We start from the raw sequence: 17,261 nt of genomic DNA on the forward strand, positions 1-17,261 counted from the left end.
TAAACATTAATGTCATTAATCAAAACACTTACTTTGTGATATTAAGAAGTCATCGGTTAAACTTGACGTCGCTTAACGTTTTTCAAAGCGATCAGCTGTAAAATGTTTTGGTCCTGCTCGATTTTCATTGACTTTGAGTAAAATTATGGAAAGTTTTTCATAAGATCCCCTGGGGTCAATGTGTTATCATGACAGTAACTTGATGCTGTCGGCCCGGCCAAACAAGCACCGGTCTCCTGAGTTCCTCTGCGTAAATTATTACATGTTGATGGCTTACGTTTCTTTCCCGTCACAGAAAACCATCACAGGTTTATCAATGCTATCAAATTATTATTTTGTTTTTGTTTGTTTGGTGATCACGAAGTACATAGTAGATGAGGAAAACTAGGATTCCGTGTACTCAGCGCGCCGCCATTCTTTGTTTACATTGCGTGAATGGTGCGCTGTAATCTGTGGAGGAGTGGATTTATGGCATTCTGTAGAAAAGGGGGAGTGGCGTTTATTGCATTTTGGGAAAAAAGGGAGAAAAGATGACAGAATAACACTGCGGAAATTGGATGTTGCATAAAATTAAGAATTTACTTTATAATACTGACCTGATATAATACTGATTCTGGCAGTAACTCATTTTTTTCAAAAATGGCGTTTATTGCGTTTTGGAACCAAACTCTTCATTTACACTGTCTGTATCGCCTTATACCTGCACAACACAGCAAGAACTAAAACCTAAACCAAGACCAAGGAAGGTGAAAGATTTTAAAAGTTGACCACCTAGTATACCACCTTGGATTTTTTATAATTGATAACCATTTTTAAATCTCATTTAAGTGAACACCACTATAATGGCCCGCAAAAGCAATTAAGTCTGAATCAAGCCTGGCTGACTTTTGATCTGTATAGGAGCGATTTCAGCTGGCTACTTTTTTGGCACACATGGGACACCACTTAAGATGTTGCTTTACATCTGTTATTGCCTCATGCAGAGGTCACTTCCCAAAATCCCAGCTTCATCTATTATTGCCTCTCTCTCTCACTGTCTCTCCAGCCTCTCTTTATTCCACTTGTGTGTAAATGTTTTGAATTAGCCGACTACGACCCTGATGACAGTGTGACGAGGACAAGGAATGAGACTCTCTAATCTCTGTAATTAAACACACAAGCTGCACGAGAGAAAGAGTGAGCGAGAGAGAGAGAGAGAGAGAGAGAGAGAGAGAGGCCTTGGCTCTCTCTATTCATACTGATGAAGCCGCAGAAAGAGTAAAGCATAAATATAGAAAAAAATAGAAAACTGTTAAGAGGGGAAGGACAAAGTTGAAGCATTTTTCTATAAAGGCCAGGCATGTCTTAAAGTTTGTTATACAACAGCGACTTCATGTTCTCTTATTGGATTGCCTGATCAGAGATCGCTGATATTGAGTATGCTTGTTTTTAAATGTTAAGTGACGTGATTGTCAAGTATGGTCACCCATACTCAAAATGTGACCACTACATTTAACCCATCCAGTGAGTAGTGAACACACACACACACACACACACACACACACACACACACACACACACACACACACACACACACACACACACACACACACACACACACACACACACGGAGCAGTGGGCAGCTATGAGTGCAGCACACGGGGAGCAATTGGGGATGGTGCCTTGCTCCAAGCACCTAGTCCGGCCTTGAGATTCAAACCGGTGACCCTCGGGTTTACAAGCCTGACTCATATGGTGCTTGTAGCACTAACTTCTGTGTTTTCCAGAGAGATTATGTAACAGGTGTGGAAGAAGTGGATAAGCAAACAGGATTGTAAAGTATGTTGGTATTCATAATTCTGTTTTGCATCACTATTACGACTTCTCTCTGACCCCTAAGATTGAACACAGTGTTTTTGGATACTTTGCATTATGATTAGACTATTGTGGTTGGTGGTACGTGCCTGACATTGTAAAGCAGCATAAATTCAGAGTGATTTTCGTGTTCACTTTTGAATTCTGACAGCACTTTATAGTACTCTTTCATCATCAAAGCCTAAAGATAATTTGATTCCTCTTGATATAGCCCCAATAACTGTTTTAATAATTTGGTACCTGTGCTGCTCTGGATGGTTCTCACAGTAGTTGCGGCTCGTGCGGGTGAGATGGCCTGCTGCGACGCCCTCTCCTCTTCCTCCTCCTGCGAGCAGCCCTTCTCAATGGCTCTCACGTAACTGTGGCTCCTCATACGAAAGCATCCGGACAACGGCAGGTCCAGAGCATCCACGGCCTGAGACTCCATCTCACTGAACACGCTCTCGCACACGGCCTCGATCTGCCCGTTCACTTCCACCTCACTCACCTGCAGGGGGAGACACTGCGTCACCACACGCTGTCATGTTACGCTTGACATACAGTACCTGTCAATGGATTACAGCACATATCTGTGCTGTTAAAGTATACCAGCACTGTAAAACAAAATGTGGCATTTATGTATTTTTATGTTACTTTAACTTAACAAATGAAGTTATGTTAACTTAAAAAGTCAAAACTTAAAATTGTAGGTTTAATTGACTTGCAAAACCATGTTGTTTTAACTTCATGCTGCATTTTTTTTTACAGTGAGTGCATTTAAACTTGAAGGGTGTGAATATTCCCTGGATTATCACAAGACTGAACCTTGTTAAATAATGCTTTACTAATAAACAATGAGGTCTGGGATTTAGCTCATAGGACACAGTTTAAGGGATAGTTCACCCCAAAATGAAAATTTTGTCATCATTTGCTCACCCTCATGTTGTCCTAAACCTGTAGTTGTTTTTTCTGATAAACCCAAAATAAGATACTTTAATAAATGATGGTTAGCACACAGTTGATTGCACCCATTAAAATCCATCGTATTTGTTTTTCCTACTATGGAAGTCAATGGTTACAATCAGATGTGTGTGCTTATCATCATTTTCAAAATATCTTCTTTTATGTTCCTCAGAAAAAAATAAATTCATAAAGATTTAGAACAACCCACATTTTATTTTTCAGTGAACTATCCCTTTAAATGCTGTTTTTATACAGTAAATATCAAGGTAAGAACAATAAATAAACAATGCTTTAAAAAAAAAGTAATAAATTGTGTGCACACACAGATTCAATTTATACGGAGCCCCTAAGGGGACATGGAGCAAAAATTAAATAAAGTTTAAGTTTGCGTGCGCACGTGAGACTACCGCGTGCTCACGCATAACTGTACCGTGCTCACATGAAACTTTATGTCCACATGTGAAACTATCGCATGCTCACGTGAACCTTTCCTTTTCATGTGCGCACGCGATTGTTTTACGTGCGCGCTCGATAGTTTCAAGTGAGCACGCGAAACAAAACTTAAAAAAAATCTGCACATGAAGGTTTCACGTGAGCACATGAAACTAAACTAAACTAACTACTTTTACTCCAATGTCACCTTAGGGGCTCGGTACATTTATGCATTTGATCCACGCGTTTATCCAAAAGCAATTTACAGTGCATTCAAGTTGTACATTTTAACTAATATGTGTGTTTCTAGAGAACAAACCCACAACCTTCACGTTACAGCCCAATGCTCTACCAATTGTGCTACAGGAACCTTTTGTCCAGGCCATTTAACTCTTTCCCCGCCATTGACGAGTTATCTTGTCAATTAAGAGAAAACAAGGTGCATAAAAAACATGTTTCCGAAGAATTTTTATGTTAATCTGCAATAACGCGAACATCCACTAGATGGCTTTTATGACTCAATTTATGAAAAAACTGAAGCCAAAACGTTATTTACTAATTTTAAACTCTGTGTATGTTTTGATAATCATTCTGAATCTGATCTCTAACAAAATTCCTTAACAAAAAATTCAATTATTTCAGCTTTTTGCTAAAGAAATATTTTTAAAAAATACCCATATTTAAGAGTTTATAAGCAGAGAAAATAAATATAGATATGAAACGTTTTTTCCCGTTTTGTTTGTTTATTGTTTGTTTGAAAGCAGATGGTCTGTTCTATCATTTGATATATTTTTATGTTTATATATTTTTGGAATTAATAGGCATTTTTGTGAAACTTTTGTAAAAATCACAAAAAAATGCTGCCAGGCAACTTTTCAAAAAACAGCTGGCGAGGAATGAGTTAATACTATTACATAAGTTTACTCACTGTGTCCTGCACCTGTAACCAAATTAGGGATGGGTGTGCACACTCTTACACTTTTAACCTTGGGCTGAGTAATGTTTTACATGTGTCATTTTTGAAAGCACTGCCTTCAACCCTGGCTTGCAAAACCTTGCTTCAATTGTTATGTATATAATTTACATAACGTATACAATTTACTATTATATTTTTCTCACAAAATACTTGACTAAATACTGTATTCCCAGTCTCTGGTGTTTTACTGGCCCTTATGCGGTTGGAAAACATGACCTTTCATTAATTAATCTGTTTTAATCAACAATCATACTTTTAAAAAAATACACAAGTATACACAAGAGCTCAAAGACGTGTAACACACGGAAATCACAGACAAATAGAGTGCAGAGGGGAGGAAATCTGAATTTGCAAGTAATAGCAGGTGTGGCTGCATCCCTGCTGGTGCTCTATTTAGACTACAGTGAGTGTCACTAGTACCCAACCACCAGACGGTACAGCAGTGTAGTAAAAAGCCATAGTAAGGAAGAGTGAAACTCATTACAGAAGGAAGTCTCGTGATTGGAGGACAGGTTGTTGTGATTGAAGGACTGCTGGTGCATTGTGATTGGAGGAATAGATAGTAGAAAGGTTTGCCATTGGCTGAAGAGGGCTGCAGACAAACAAGCACTCACAGGTAGGTTTGCTAATAATTTAGAGGCAATAAAAAACCCATGTGCACAAATGCATACACAACCACACGTACACGCACAATGCAAACATGCCAGCGCACACTGAAGGACCAATGAATGATAGTTTTGTTCTGGTAAGGTGACTGAGCTTTGTCAATGCAATGAATGATATATCCAGAAGGGAAAAGAAAGCAAACACAAACACACAAACGCCTGAGGACAGTGTATTTTTCTTGCGAAGGAAAGCAGCTCTCGGAAAGGTTAGGTGTGCTGTCTATCTGAGTGAGCTGTCAGGACACTAAACGCTCACCTTAAAATTCTCTTTGTGGTTAACACTGCCTGTTCCTTTATCCCACAGCTACAGAAGCTAATCTTGAAAGCTCACCTTAAAATCCCATAGCAACGGATCCTAATCCTGCAAACTCACCTTGAAAATCCCTTAGGTAGTACACATGCTAATCGTGATGGCAACCTTTATATGTGAATATATACTAAAAATTACCCTACGAAATATTTCCGAATAAAGCTTCAATAGCAAATCCAACAGATCAGATTCAGACTTTATGTAAGACCTTGTTTGAATCCTAATTTGAATACCTATTCATCTATGCTATTCATCAAAAGCATGCACTTGCTGATGATAGGAAAGTACATTTTACTGAGTCTATTCAGTACTTAAGTGATTTAAAAAAGTAAAAGAGGACCATTTGAAACTCTTCTTCTGTTACGCAGTTGGTATTAGGGTCAATGACTTGACGTCAAAGGGCACTCCACTTTTTTTGAAAATATGCTAATTTTCCAGCTCCTCTTGAGTTAAACATTTGATTTTTACCGTTTTGGAATCCAGTCAGCTGATCTCTGGGTCTGGCGCTTCCACTTTTAGCATATCCAGGGTTCCCGCGGGGTCTTAAAAAGTCTTAAAAAGTCTGAAAAGTTAAATTTAAGGCCATAAAAAGTCTTAAAAATGGCCAGATTTTCACCCTAGGTCTTAAATTTAATTAACCCAAGTCTTAAATTTCTTACCTCCATTTATTCCCAAAAAGGTTGTCCGAAAAAAAATAAAATGGTAAATTAAAATGTCTCAGTGACGGAGAAAGAATGTATTTGATGGGTGGGCCTCTAAAAAGAAAAGTTCTGCACTTTGCGTGTCACTGAATGTCTCTTCAATCCAGTTTTTAATCATTATTTTTTAAAGAGAATACAAATGTAGGCTATTATAATCCACGCAATTCATGCCATAAGCTATATTTCAGATGTTGTGATCCGACTGTATACTGTAGGTTTGGCGAGAAAAATCTTTTCTGTGTGAATTTAACCAACTAGCCCGTGGCTTACCCGAGCATGTGCAAGGTTCTGAAACAGAGGCCCCAGAAGCGAAAAAATCAACACTGCTTTATTAAAAACCAACTTAAACAGTCAGGCCGTCAAGTCCCGCGCTATCAACAATGAGTCAACTTTAGTGTTACACAGTTTTAATATGCAGCCTACAACTGCGACCTCTGGAGGCTACAGCCTTCGGATTTAGACACGGCCTTGTTTGCCACAAACAACAAACCACGAACAGCCTTTTAATAGTATATTTCCTTTTCATTTCATTATTGTGTAATTTAGAGAGGGGAATAAATGCGATGGCGGTATAGCGCATATTTATGCATATAACGTATGGGTGGAGAAAGTGTAAAACATGTTAACAAGCCACATATCAGCAGCTGACCATATCTTCCCATATTAGTGGATTTTATTTGTCAAAAAAATAAATAAAATAAACAAAGATATAATAAAAATATAATGTTTTGAGAATTTCTGAGATCATTGTGCCGCTTTGGTCTTAAATTTCACTCATAATGGTCTTAAAAAGGTCTTAAAAAGTCTTAAATTTGACTTGGTGAAACCTGCAGGAACCCTGATATCTTAGCATAATTCATTAAATCTGATTAGACCATTAGCATTGCGCTAAAAAAATAACCAAAGAGCTCGGATACTCCTCCCATTTAAAACCCGACTCTTCTGTAGTTACATTGTGTACTAAGACCGACGAAAAAATTAAAAGTTGCGATTTTCTAGGCCGATATTTCTAGGAACTATACTCTCATTCTGGCATAATAATCAAGGACTTTGCTGCTGTACTATGGTACTATGGCTATTACGCAGCGCCTGAAAATAGTCCCCTGCTATTGAAAGTAACCAAGGGGACCATTTTTGGGCAGTGCACAACATCACCACACCTAAAGTCAAGTTGAAATAGGAAGAATATCGAAAATCTTTGCATATTTTTTAGCGCAATGCTAATGGTCTAATCAGATTCAGTGGATTATGCTAAGCTATGCTAAAAGTGGTACCGCCAGACACGGAGATCAGCTGAATGGATTCCAAAGCGGTGAAAATCAAAGATTTAACTCTAGGGGAGCTGGAAAATGAGCATATATATTTTTTTAAAGTGGAGTGTCCCTTTAATTATTTTGTGTCCGTATAGGGTAAATTAAATGTAAAGGGGTTAAAATTTTAAAATAAATTTGCAGATTACTTGCATATATTCTCTTTTTTGAGTCTAAAATTTCTGGTTTTAATTCATTTTGAAAGAATATTTGGGGGATAATTGCAAAAATGTCAATGTGGTGTAATCGGTCTATGTCAATTGGTGTAACTAGTATTTTTTTAAATGAAAATATAAATATATTAATTTAAAAATGTGGAATAAAATATAAAATCATCTAGTTTAGTGAAATATGATTTTTTTACATACATTTTTACATCATTTGTCAAAAATTATTTAGAAAAAGAGCTGTTTTCAGCATATGTCATATTACAAAAACACATTAAAATTTACATTTAGAAATAACTAATAAAATGATATTTTTAAATGATTATGCTTACATGCCATCAAGGTGGAAAAAATATTTAATATTTCTCATTTGTTTGCGTAATTGACGATTACACCATTTGACATTTTCATGTCCATTCAGTCTTAACTTTCATAAAAATGGAGCAATTTTTTCATTGCATAAAAATAACATAAAAACACTATGTGCACTGAAATAAACCTGATGCATGCTTTTAAAACAAGTTTTTTAAAAAGATTTCTCATCTTGCCAAACAGTTTTTGTCACTGACCCATTAACCAATAAACCATTGATGCAGACTTTAAAAATCCACTGAAAAAGTATGCAATCCATACAGAAAAGCGATTCCCAACTAGGAAAAAGTTAAAACAACAAAAAATGTACATTTTATTTGATAAATATTATAAGTAAGAGGGCCTTCAAAAATGGTAAACGTATGTAGGAGCTTGAGGTTAAAAAGTTGTCGACTTATTTATAACATACCATTATGGACTAATCTCAATCTCACATACTAGAATGGTAGTATGGAACTTGACTAACAATGGTTAAGACAATGGATGAAGAGATGATAACCAATTGCATTTTTCTGGAAGTCTCCGACATTTCCACATCCTCTGTTTTTCCTCCCCTCTGCAAACCTTCTCGAAGAGGTCACGTCGAGGATGTCTCTGCATGGAAATTACTTGTAGGATCTGATTCAGGACCAGTTTTCTTTCCCACTGCTGAGTCTAAACTACCACAGTGGGTAGATGCAAACTGTTCTGAGATCAGTATCTAACGGCAATTTCCACCAGAGAGAGGGGAGCGAATGACCAACCTGACTGATGGTGCTCATAGCCCTCATGTAGCTCTCATTTCGGGAGCGAAATTTGGGTGAGGCCAGCAGCCCGGCAGGGTCCAGACTGTCCATACTGCGGTTGATTGAAACCTCACTCACCGCTCGCAAGTAGCTGTGACTCCGGATCTGAAGCTTGGGGGAATGTGAATCCGTACTGATCCTGCACAGAGAGATAAATAGATATATACAAATATCAATACCATATTACATTTAATATTTCTGAAAAGATGGTTATCACTTTTGGATCATTTGGAAGGGTTTTCGTTTTCTGGTTAGGATAGTCAACACTGTGATTGGATCAAGTCAATATGACAAAGTTTACATTTTTGGGTGAACTATTATTACTTTAATAAAAAGACATTTCTGGTTTGATAGTAAAGCCTCCATAAGCTTTATATGGAGTTGTGGTGACATCAGAAACAAACAAAACAAACAATTAGACATGAATCCTGTGTTTACATAGAAAACCAAACCCTTGAAATATAAACAGAAACACATTAAAAACATGACACACAAAGACAAACACAAATTTTATCCCTCCAGTTCTAGTCAATGTTAATTATGGATGCTGATCTTAAAATAGCATGCGGATACAGCAAAAAGAAAACACACATTACTCATTCTTCACTGAAGTGAGGGATGTGAAGAAAGAGAGACAACAGACTAAATGTAGACAGCACAAGAAGGATAAAAAGAGGAAAGTATTACAACTATATCAAAAAGTAAAACAAAGTATTCATTTATAAAAAATAAAAGAACCAACACTTGCTTTGTATCAAATTAAAATGTAACTCGGTTATCAACACTTATCTTTACACTGTCAGATGAACTGTCCAACTACATACCCCAGGTGTCACCAGGGCAGTACATTTAAAAAATTTGCCCCTAAAAGTCGAAGTAGGAGAATGTAGTATGTAACCCAGAAGACGCAATGCATTTTCTCGGAATGCGCACGCGTCAAACAAAGATTAAACTATATTTTGTGCAAAGGCTGTGCGTTTGACCGTGCCAATATGTAAAAACAGACTATACTCCGGCCTTAAAGAGTTCATATTAGTACCTCAGGGGTACATTAGCTAGGGTACCTACAGTATTTTGACCATTTTATTCAGCAATGTAGGTTTACACTGAGAGTTCAGTAGATGTTTATGGGTCAATGACGTGACGTTAATTATTTTGTGTCCATATGGTTCAATTAAATGTAAAAAGGTTAAAATTTTAAAATAGCAGCAAAGTCAGCCAATCAGTAATGAGATTGCAAGTTAAGCCAGTAGGGGGAGCCAAATAGGTGCAAAACCACTTGTTTAAAATCCCCCACCTTAATAGAGCTATCTGAGAGAGGTTTTTAGGAAGCTTCTAAGGCATTACAGACCTAAACAAAAACTTTTTTGTCTACATGTCACATCACAGAACAAGGATAAATACTCAATCGTTCAATCATTCTATGTCACCTTTAAAATAAACCTGATGTATGCTTTTAAAACAAGTTTTTTAAAAAGATTTTTGAATTTCTCATCTTGCCATCTTGTTTTTTTTTTGTCACTGAACCTTAATAGATATCTGTGTTGATGCTCTTACGTAATGCTTTGGTGACTGGAAGGGTATTGCTATGATGTTTAAGGCATTTCACTACATCGCTGCTAGATAGTTATCAAGCTAAAATCTATGATATTCTGATATTCTGGTCTCTAGATATAGCTCAGATCCTTCCTTTAATATATATTTTTTCCATAAGACAAACATGTCCTTAATAAGCCCCTTGATATGTGATATCACTCATGTTCACAGCACAAATGCTTCGGGGTTAGTTACATGCCAGAGGTCAAGGCTGAGGGGTTAAAACAAATCCCTAACCCACGATATGAGCATGGTAGTAGTGATGTTCGACTAATGATAAACACGTGCACTCCCTCATACAGTCTCCAGGCCAGTCATTGATATGTGGTGTGGTCCTCAAGTGATCTAACTGAGGTCATGTTACCGTGGAAACAAAGAAAGAGATGTCTGTCTGTAACAAGCATAGGCCTCGGGCGACTTTATTACGTAACGCAACGTGGTGTAATACGCTGCACTGAAAAACACCAAAATTTCCTTCAGTTTATGTAGTTGTTTATAAACACATACAGTATATGAGTGTGTACAGTTTATATATCTACAGTTTGATTACTGAATGAAAGTGTGTATATGTAGGTATGGATCTATATAACCTCATATGTGTTTTTAGTAGCAAGGTTTGATGTGCGTGTATATGTATATGAGGCTTGAATGCATTGACGGCACAATGCCCTGATCATAAATATTCAATGCTGCGGCAACTCTTATCAAGCCCAAGCACGTAAATAACATACTCAGATGTTATGTTTCTTCCTGCGATGATGAGCATCTGCTGTTGTCAAAAGCGACAGCGCTTGCATTAAACAAATGCAGTGTTTGCAAAGCTCTCTCTCTCTCTCTCTCTCACACACACACACACACACACACAGCCAAATGAGTGTGTGTTCATTCCTTTATAATGCAAATCCCTTGTGCTCATGAATAGTCCACGGGATATCAAGTTTTCACTACTGTATTCTAATTTAAGACAATTATACATTTTCATTTCAAACTATAAGCTCAGCAATGTAAATTAAAAAATGCACGTCATATATGTTGTCATCCTTGCGTGCACCTGAGCTGGCATGAACTTTTGTTTATGCACAACCTGATTATCCATGTTATCCCATGATCTGGGATTATGTTTTATGAAAGCATTGTATGTCATAAAATGTTTGTGAAATTTGTCTGCTAAAACATTTATTTCCAGGTTTAAATTAGCTTTTGAATGCCAGATTTTAGTTGTGGTCAGAGTTTCAAATGCTTGCTCTAATGCATGCATTGTATTATGTGTCTACAACAGCAAAATACATGTGTAGTTCAAAAAAATGTAAATGAAGATCATGCTTTGCATTAAAACACCCCTTTTCATGTTAGTAGTATGATGTGCAACTGGCAAAAATGAAAGAACTCGGCAAGAACTTTAAAGGCACAGGAAAAATTCCCTTTGAAATGACTTTGTTCTACTGAATTTTTCATAAAGAAGAGAGAGAGAAAGGATTTCAGTGTAGCGGTAAGAGTCTCAAGACACAGAGGGATTTGATAAGAAATCGCATAACTCTGCCGAGTCTGTGTATGTGTTTGTGTGTGAACAGAGAGGGGGTTTAAAGATGAAGACTGTACAGTCTCCAGAGACGATTCCTTACAGCACTTTGAAAAGGGAATGAGTGGAACTCCTAGAAAATAGCATGTTTAAGATGACCCAAGAGAAGTTTTCCTGAAATTGCATTAGATCAAACTCTGTGCTCCTATGCACCTGCATGCCGGGTGTACACATACATGCGTTTAATTTCCCCTGTGAATAACATGTACTTATACTATTTCTGAGCTGCGTACTTACTTGAGCGTGGTCATCTCGGTGAGGGAGGGCTGGGTGGCTTTCAGGTAGCTGGCTCTTCTGGCCTGGACTTTAGGTGATGGCTTAGGGGTGCAGTCTGAGTCTCCGCTGTCTTCTTCTGCCATCGCCTTTATATAGCTGCCGCTTCTCATCCGTCTGCACGGGATCTCATCGTCCTGACCCACGGGTGACAAACTGCCCCACTCATCCTGAGGAACCTGCAAAGAGTAAGAGAAGCAGAGAGAGATGGAGAGAAAGGGAGTATTAATTGTATTTGTCTAATAGTGACCGGTCCGGATCAGTCCGTTACACTTTAAAAAAAGGCTAGGTTATTTTCAACCCAATTTTTACCTATGTTGGAATATAAACATTTTCTGGGATAATTTAACCCATTGTCTAATTTTACACTCACCTAAAGGATTATTAGGAACACCTGTTCAATTTCTCATTAATGCAATTATCTAATCAACCAATCACATGGCAGTTGCTTCGATGCATTAGGGGTGTGGTTCTGGTCAAGAAAATCTCCTGAACTCCAAACTGAATGTCAGAATGGGAAAGGAAGGTGATTCAAGTAATTTTGGGCGTGGATGGTTGTTGGTGCCAGACGGGCCGGTCTAAGTATTTCACATAGATCTGCTCAGTTACTGGGATTTTCACGCACAAACATTTCTAGGGTTTACAAAGAATTGTGTGAAAAGGGAAAACCATCCAGTATGCGACAGTCCTGTGGGCGAAAATGCCTTGTTGATGCTAGAGGTCAGAGGAGAATGGGCCGACTGATTCAAGCTGATAAAAGAGCAACTTTGATTGAAATAATCACTTGTTACAACCAAGGTATGCAGCAAAGCATTTGTGAAGCCACAACGCGCACAACCTTGAGGCGGATGGGCTACAACACCAGAAGACCCCGCCGGGTACCACTCATCTCCACTACAAATAGGAAAAAGAGGCTACAATTTGCACGAGCTCACCAAAATTACCAAAAATATTGCCTGGTCTGATGAGTCTCGATTTCTGTTGAAGTAGAGTCAGAATTTGGTGTAAACAGAATGAGAACATGGATCCATCATGCCTTGTTAACACTGTGCAGGCTGGTGGTGGTGGTGTTATAGTGTGGGGGATGTTTTCTTGGCACACTTTAGTCCCCTTAGTGCCAATTGGGCATCATTTAAATGCTACGGCCTACCTGAGCATTGTTTCTGACCATGTCCATCACTTTATGACCTCCATGTACTCATCCTCTGATGGCTACTTCCAGCAGGATGATGCACCATGTCACAAAGCTCAAATCATTTCAAATTGGTTTCTTAAACATGAAAATGAGTTCACTGTACTAAAATGGCCCCCACAGTCACCAGATCTAAACCCAATAGAGCATCTTTGGGATGTGGTGGAACGGGAGCTTCGTGCCCTGGATGAGCATCCCACAAATCTCCATCAACTGCAAGATGCTATCCTATCAATATGGGCCAACATTTCTAAATAATGCTTTCAGCACCTTGTTAAATCAATGGCATTTAGAATTAAGGCAGTTCTGAAGGTGAAAGGGGGTCAAACACAGTATTAGTATGGTGTTCCTAATAATCCTTTAGGCGAGTCATGGTTAGTTTAACCTGGAGAATGTTTGCATTCGACCCAACCATAGATTGCACTTGTCCATATTTTACTCAACCATGGGTTGTTTCAACCAGCTTTTTGTGTATTGAAATTAGCATACCTTGCATATGAATGAATGTTAATGCATTTCTGTGATCATAAATTAAAAATGTGATTATACATGCATGCACAATGTAGGAAAATGATTCATAAATGATTTATTCTCTTAACTAATACATGCTTTCATGTACTTATTTTACAAGCGTTACCTAGAAAACTTCCCTGGCTAGCAAGACTACAAATGACACAAAAAAGTCTTCACTGTAAGAGAAAATAAGTTCACAATTGTCCATAACATTATATACTCCTATAAAGCTGAAAACTCACCCTGATACACACGGCCTTACACAACCCATAACCACACAAGCTCAAGGGTAATTTTGTGTAACATACTCAAGTACTCTCCACAATAATATTGAACTCAAACACCAGTAAATGATCTAAAAAAAACATTTCACGCCCACTTACGCTGTCCATGTACGATGCACATAAAGTGCCCTTTTCGAACCCTCACCTCTCTGAGATGAATAACAATCATTTCATATTATCCAGCGCGCCTTGGTTTCTTTTCAAAACATTCACCATTTTGGTGTCCTCCAAAGGAGAGCTCGTGAGCCGGGTCTCTCTAAGCGATGTGTGCCGCATGCTAACGTATGCAAGCCCAAATCTTTCGCACATTCCCCTTTTCACACGCTCTACCGGGGGCCGAACCCAACAACGTATCCTCCATCACCGAAAAGAGAACGAGGGAGTAAGAGAGAGAGAGAGCAACAAAGAGAGATATTGTTCAGAGTAGGGACAGGATCCACTCTCCAGACAGTGAGACGTTTTTTAAAGAGTAGAGGATGGAAATGAGCAAGGAATAAAGGAAGAGATGGAGACAGCATTGACACAAACCTGAATTGATGTTTTGTGGGCTCTGTTGAAAAAACAGGGCTTGCTATTACAGTAGGGCCACCATAGATTTATAAATTAGCTTAAAGTCATGCTGGTTCTGTTTTGTACCTTTACAGGTATACTAAACATAATGGTGTACCTTTTTGGGTACATTATGGTGCCTTAAAAATCTATTGAAGGTACTGGTCCTAAAAAGGTCCTAATATTTACCATTAGGTACAGATATGTATATTTGGTACCATAATGGTACTTATATAAACTGGGGGCACTGCCCAGTGACAGCTGGAGTGCATATTTTAACCATTTTTACTGGCGTTGCACTTACAGTTAAACTCTGTTAAGCAGATAGGCAGTCAATATTGCAGATGGTCTCTGTGATATGGCACCTTGGCACACTTCCTTCTCTTGGAGTTCAGCCTTTTTATTAAGTCCCTCTATCTTTCCTGACTCCATTATCTTTACCCTTCTCCTCTTACTATTCCTCTGTTTTTCTCTTTCATACACGCACTTCATTCTCTGTTACTACACTTTGCTTTGTATTGTACATTTTGAAATTCATCTATTTAGCATGACACAATAATTAAAGGTGGGGTGCACGATCTCTGAAAAGATTTGAAATAATTTAAACAAACACGCCCCCTACCCCAACAGAATCTGGACCTTCTTTTGATAGACCCGCCCCACACATATGCAGCCCAGGCAGCGATGTCGGTTAGTAGACACGCACCTTACTGCTGATTGGTTACAAGTGTGTTTTGGTACTCTGCCCTTTTTCCAAAGTGTTTTTCAAATATCATGCACCCCGCCTTTAACATACTATTTCAATGCATTCTTGTGTGTTGGTACTCGGCCTGACTTCCTTTTCCAAAGTGTTTTTCAAAAATCATGCGCCCCACCTTTAACATACTATTTCAATGCATTCTTGTGTTTTGGTACCTGGCCTGAATCCATTTTCCAAAGTGTTTCTCAAAAATCATGCCCCCTGCCTTTAACATACTATTTCAATGCATTCTTGTGTTTGGTACCCTGCCCGACTCCCTTTTCCAAAGTGTTATTTTTTTAAATCATGCACCCCGCCTTTAACATACTATTTCAATGCACTCTTGTGTTTGGTACCCTGCCCGACTCCCTTTTCCAAAGTGTTTTTTTTTTAAATCATGCACCCCGCCTTTAACATACTATTTCAATGCATTCTTCTGTTTTAGTACCTGGCCTGAATCCCTTTTCCAAAGTGTTTCTCAAAAATCATGCACCCTGCCTTTAACATACTATTTCAATGCACTCTTGTGTTTTGGTACTCGGTCTGACTCCCTTTTCCAAAGTGTTTTTTTTTTAATCATGCACCCTGCCTTTAACATACTATTTCAATGCATTCTTGTGTTTTGGTACTCGGCCGACTCCCTTTTCCAAAGTGTTCTTTTTTAAATCATGCACCCCGCCTTTAACATACTATTTCAATGCATTCTTGTGTTTTGGTACTCGGCCGACTCCCTTTTCCAAAGTGTTCTTTTTTAAATCATGCACCCTGCCTTTAACATACTATTTCAATGCATTCTTGTGTTTTGGTACTCGGCCTGACTCCCTTTTCCAAAGTGTTTTTTTTTAAATCATGCACCCTGCCTTTAACATACTATTTCAATTCTTGTGTTTTGGTACTCGGCCCGACTCCCTTTTCCAAAGTGATTTAAAAAATCATGCACCCCGCCTTTAACATACTATTTCAATTCTTGTGTTTTGGTACTCGGCCCAACTCCCTTTTCCAAAGTGTTTTTTAAAAATCATGCACCCCGCCTTTAACATACTATTTCAATTCTTGTGTTTTGGTACTCGGCATGACTCCCTTTTCCAAAGTGTTTTTTAAAAATCATGCACCTTTAACATACTATTACAATTCTTGTGTTTTGGTACTCAGCCTGACTCCCTTTTCCAAAGTGTTTTTTTTAAAAATCATGCACCTTTAACATACTATTTCAATTCTTGTGTTTTGGTACTCGGCCCGACTCCCTTTTCCAAAGTGATTTAAAAAATCATGCACCCCGCCTTTAACATACTATTTCAATTCTTGTGTTTTGGTGCTCGTGCCTGACTCCCTTTTCCAAAGTGTTTTCTTTTTAAATCATGCACCCCGCCTTTAACATACTATTTCAATTCTTGTGTTTTGGTATTCGGCCCGACTCCCTTTTCCAAAGGTTTTTTTAAAAATCATGCACCCCGCCTTTAACATACTATTACAATTCTTGTGTTTTGGTACTCGGCCTGACTCCCTTTTCCAAAGTGTTTTTTTTTAATCTGGCACCCCACCTTTTACATAATATTTCAATTCTTGTGTTTTGGTACTCTGCCCGACTCCCTTTTCCAAAGTGTTTTTTTTTAAAATCATGCACCCTGCCTTTAACATACTATTTCAATGCATTCTTGTCTTTTGGTTCTCGGCCGACTCCCTTTTCCAAAGTGTTTTTAAAAATCATGCACCCCGCCTTTAACATACTATTTCAATTCTTGTGTTTTGGTACTCGGCCCGACTCCCTTTTCCAAAGTGTTTTTTTTTTAATCATGCCCCCCGCCTTTAACATACTATTTCAATGCATTCTTGTGTTTTGGTACTCGGCCGACTCCCTTTTCCAAAGTGTTTCTCAAAAATCGTGCACCGTGCCAATATTATACATTTCAACTTGGTCGATAAAGAACAATGATCTTCACTGCATGTTGTAATTCTGACGGCACTTTGATTCAATGTACAGGGTAAAAAATTAAATTGTAGCATGGTGCATTTTTTTATATT

General features: G+C 38.2%; 1 protein-coding gene across 6 annotated transcripts in view; it reads right to left on the minus strand.

The window, feature by feature from the left end:
- The window catches only part of dlgap1b (discs, large (Drosophila) homolog-associated protein 1b), a 128,667-nt gene that overhangs the window by 33,739 nt on the left and 77,667 nt on the right, over positions 1 to 17,261 (minus strand). For 3 of the 6 annotated variants that reach the window (XM_055181927.2, XM_055181926.2, XM_055181929.2), the window contains exons 4-6: positions 11,927 to 12,141; positions 8,473 to 8,653; positions 2,095 to 2,341 (exon numbers count right to left, since the gene is read on the minus strand). In XM_055181927.2, the coding sequence (XP_055037902.2) occupies positions 2,095 to 2,341; positions 8,473 to 8,653; positions 11,927 to 12,141 (643 nt within the window). Of the gene's footprint in view, positions 1 to 2,094; positions 2,342 to 8,472; positions 8,654 to 11,926; positions 12,142 to 14,050; positions 14,237 to 17,261 lie in introns of those variants that run through there. The other 3 variants (XM_055181930.2, XM_055181931.2, XM_055181928.2) reach the window with 3 other exon arrangements.

The sequence above is a fragment of the Misgurnus anguillicaudatus genome, chromosome 25 (genome assembly GCF_027580225.2).
Source record: "Misgurnus anguillicaudatus chromosome 25, ASM2758022v2, whole genome shotgun sequence".
NCBI lineage: Eukaryota > Metazoa > Chordata > Actinopteri > Cypriniformes > Cobitidae > Misgurnus > Misgurnus anguillicaudatus.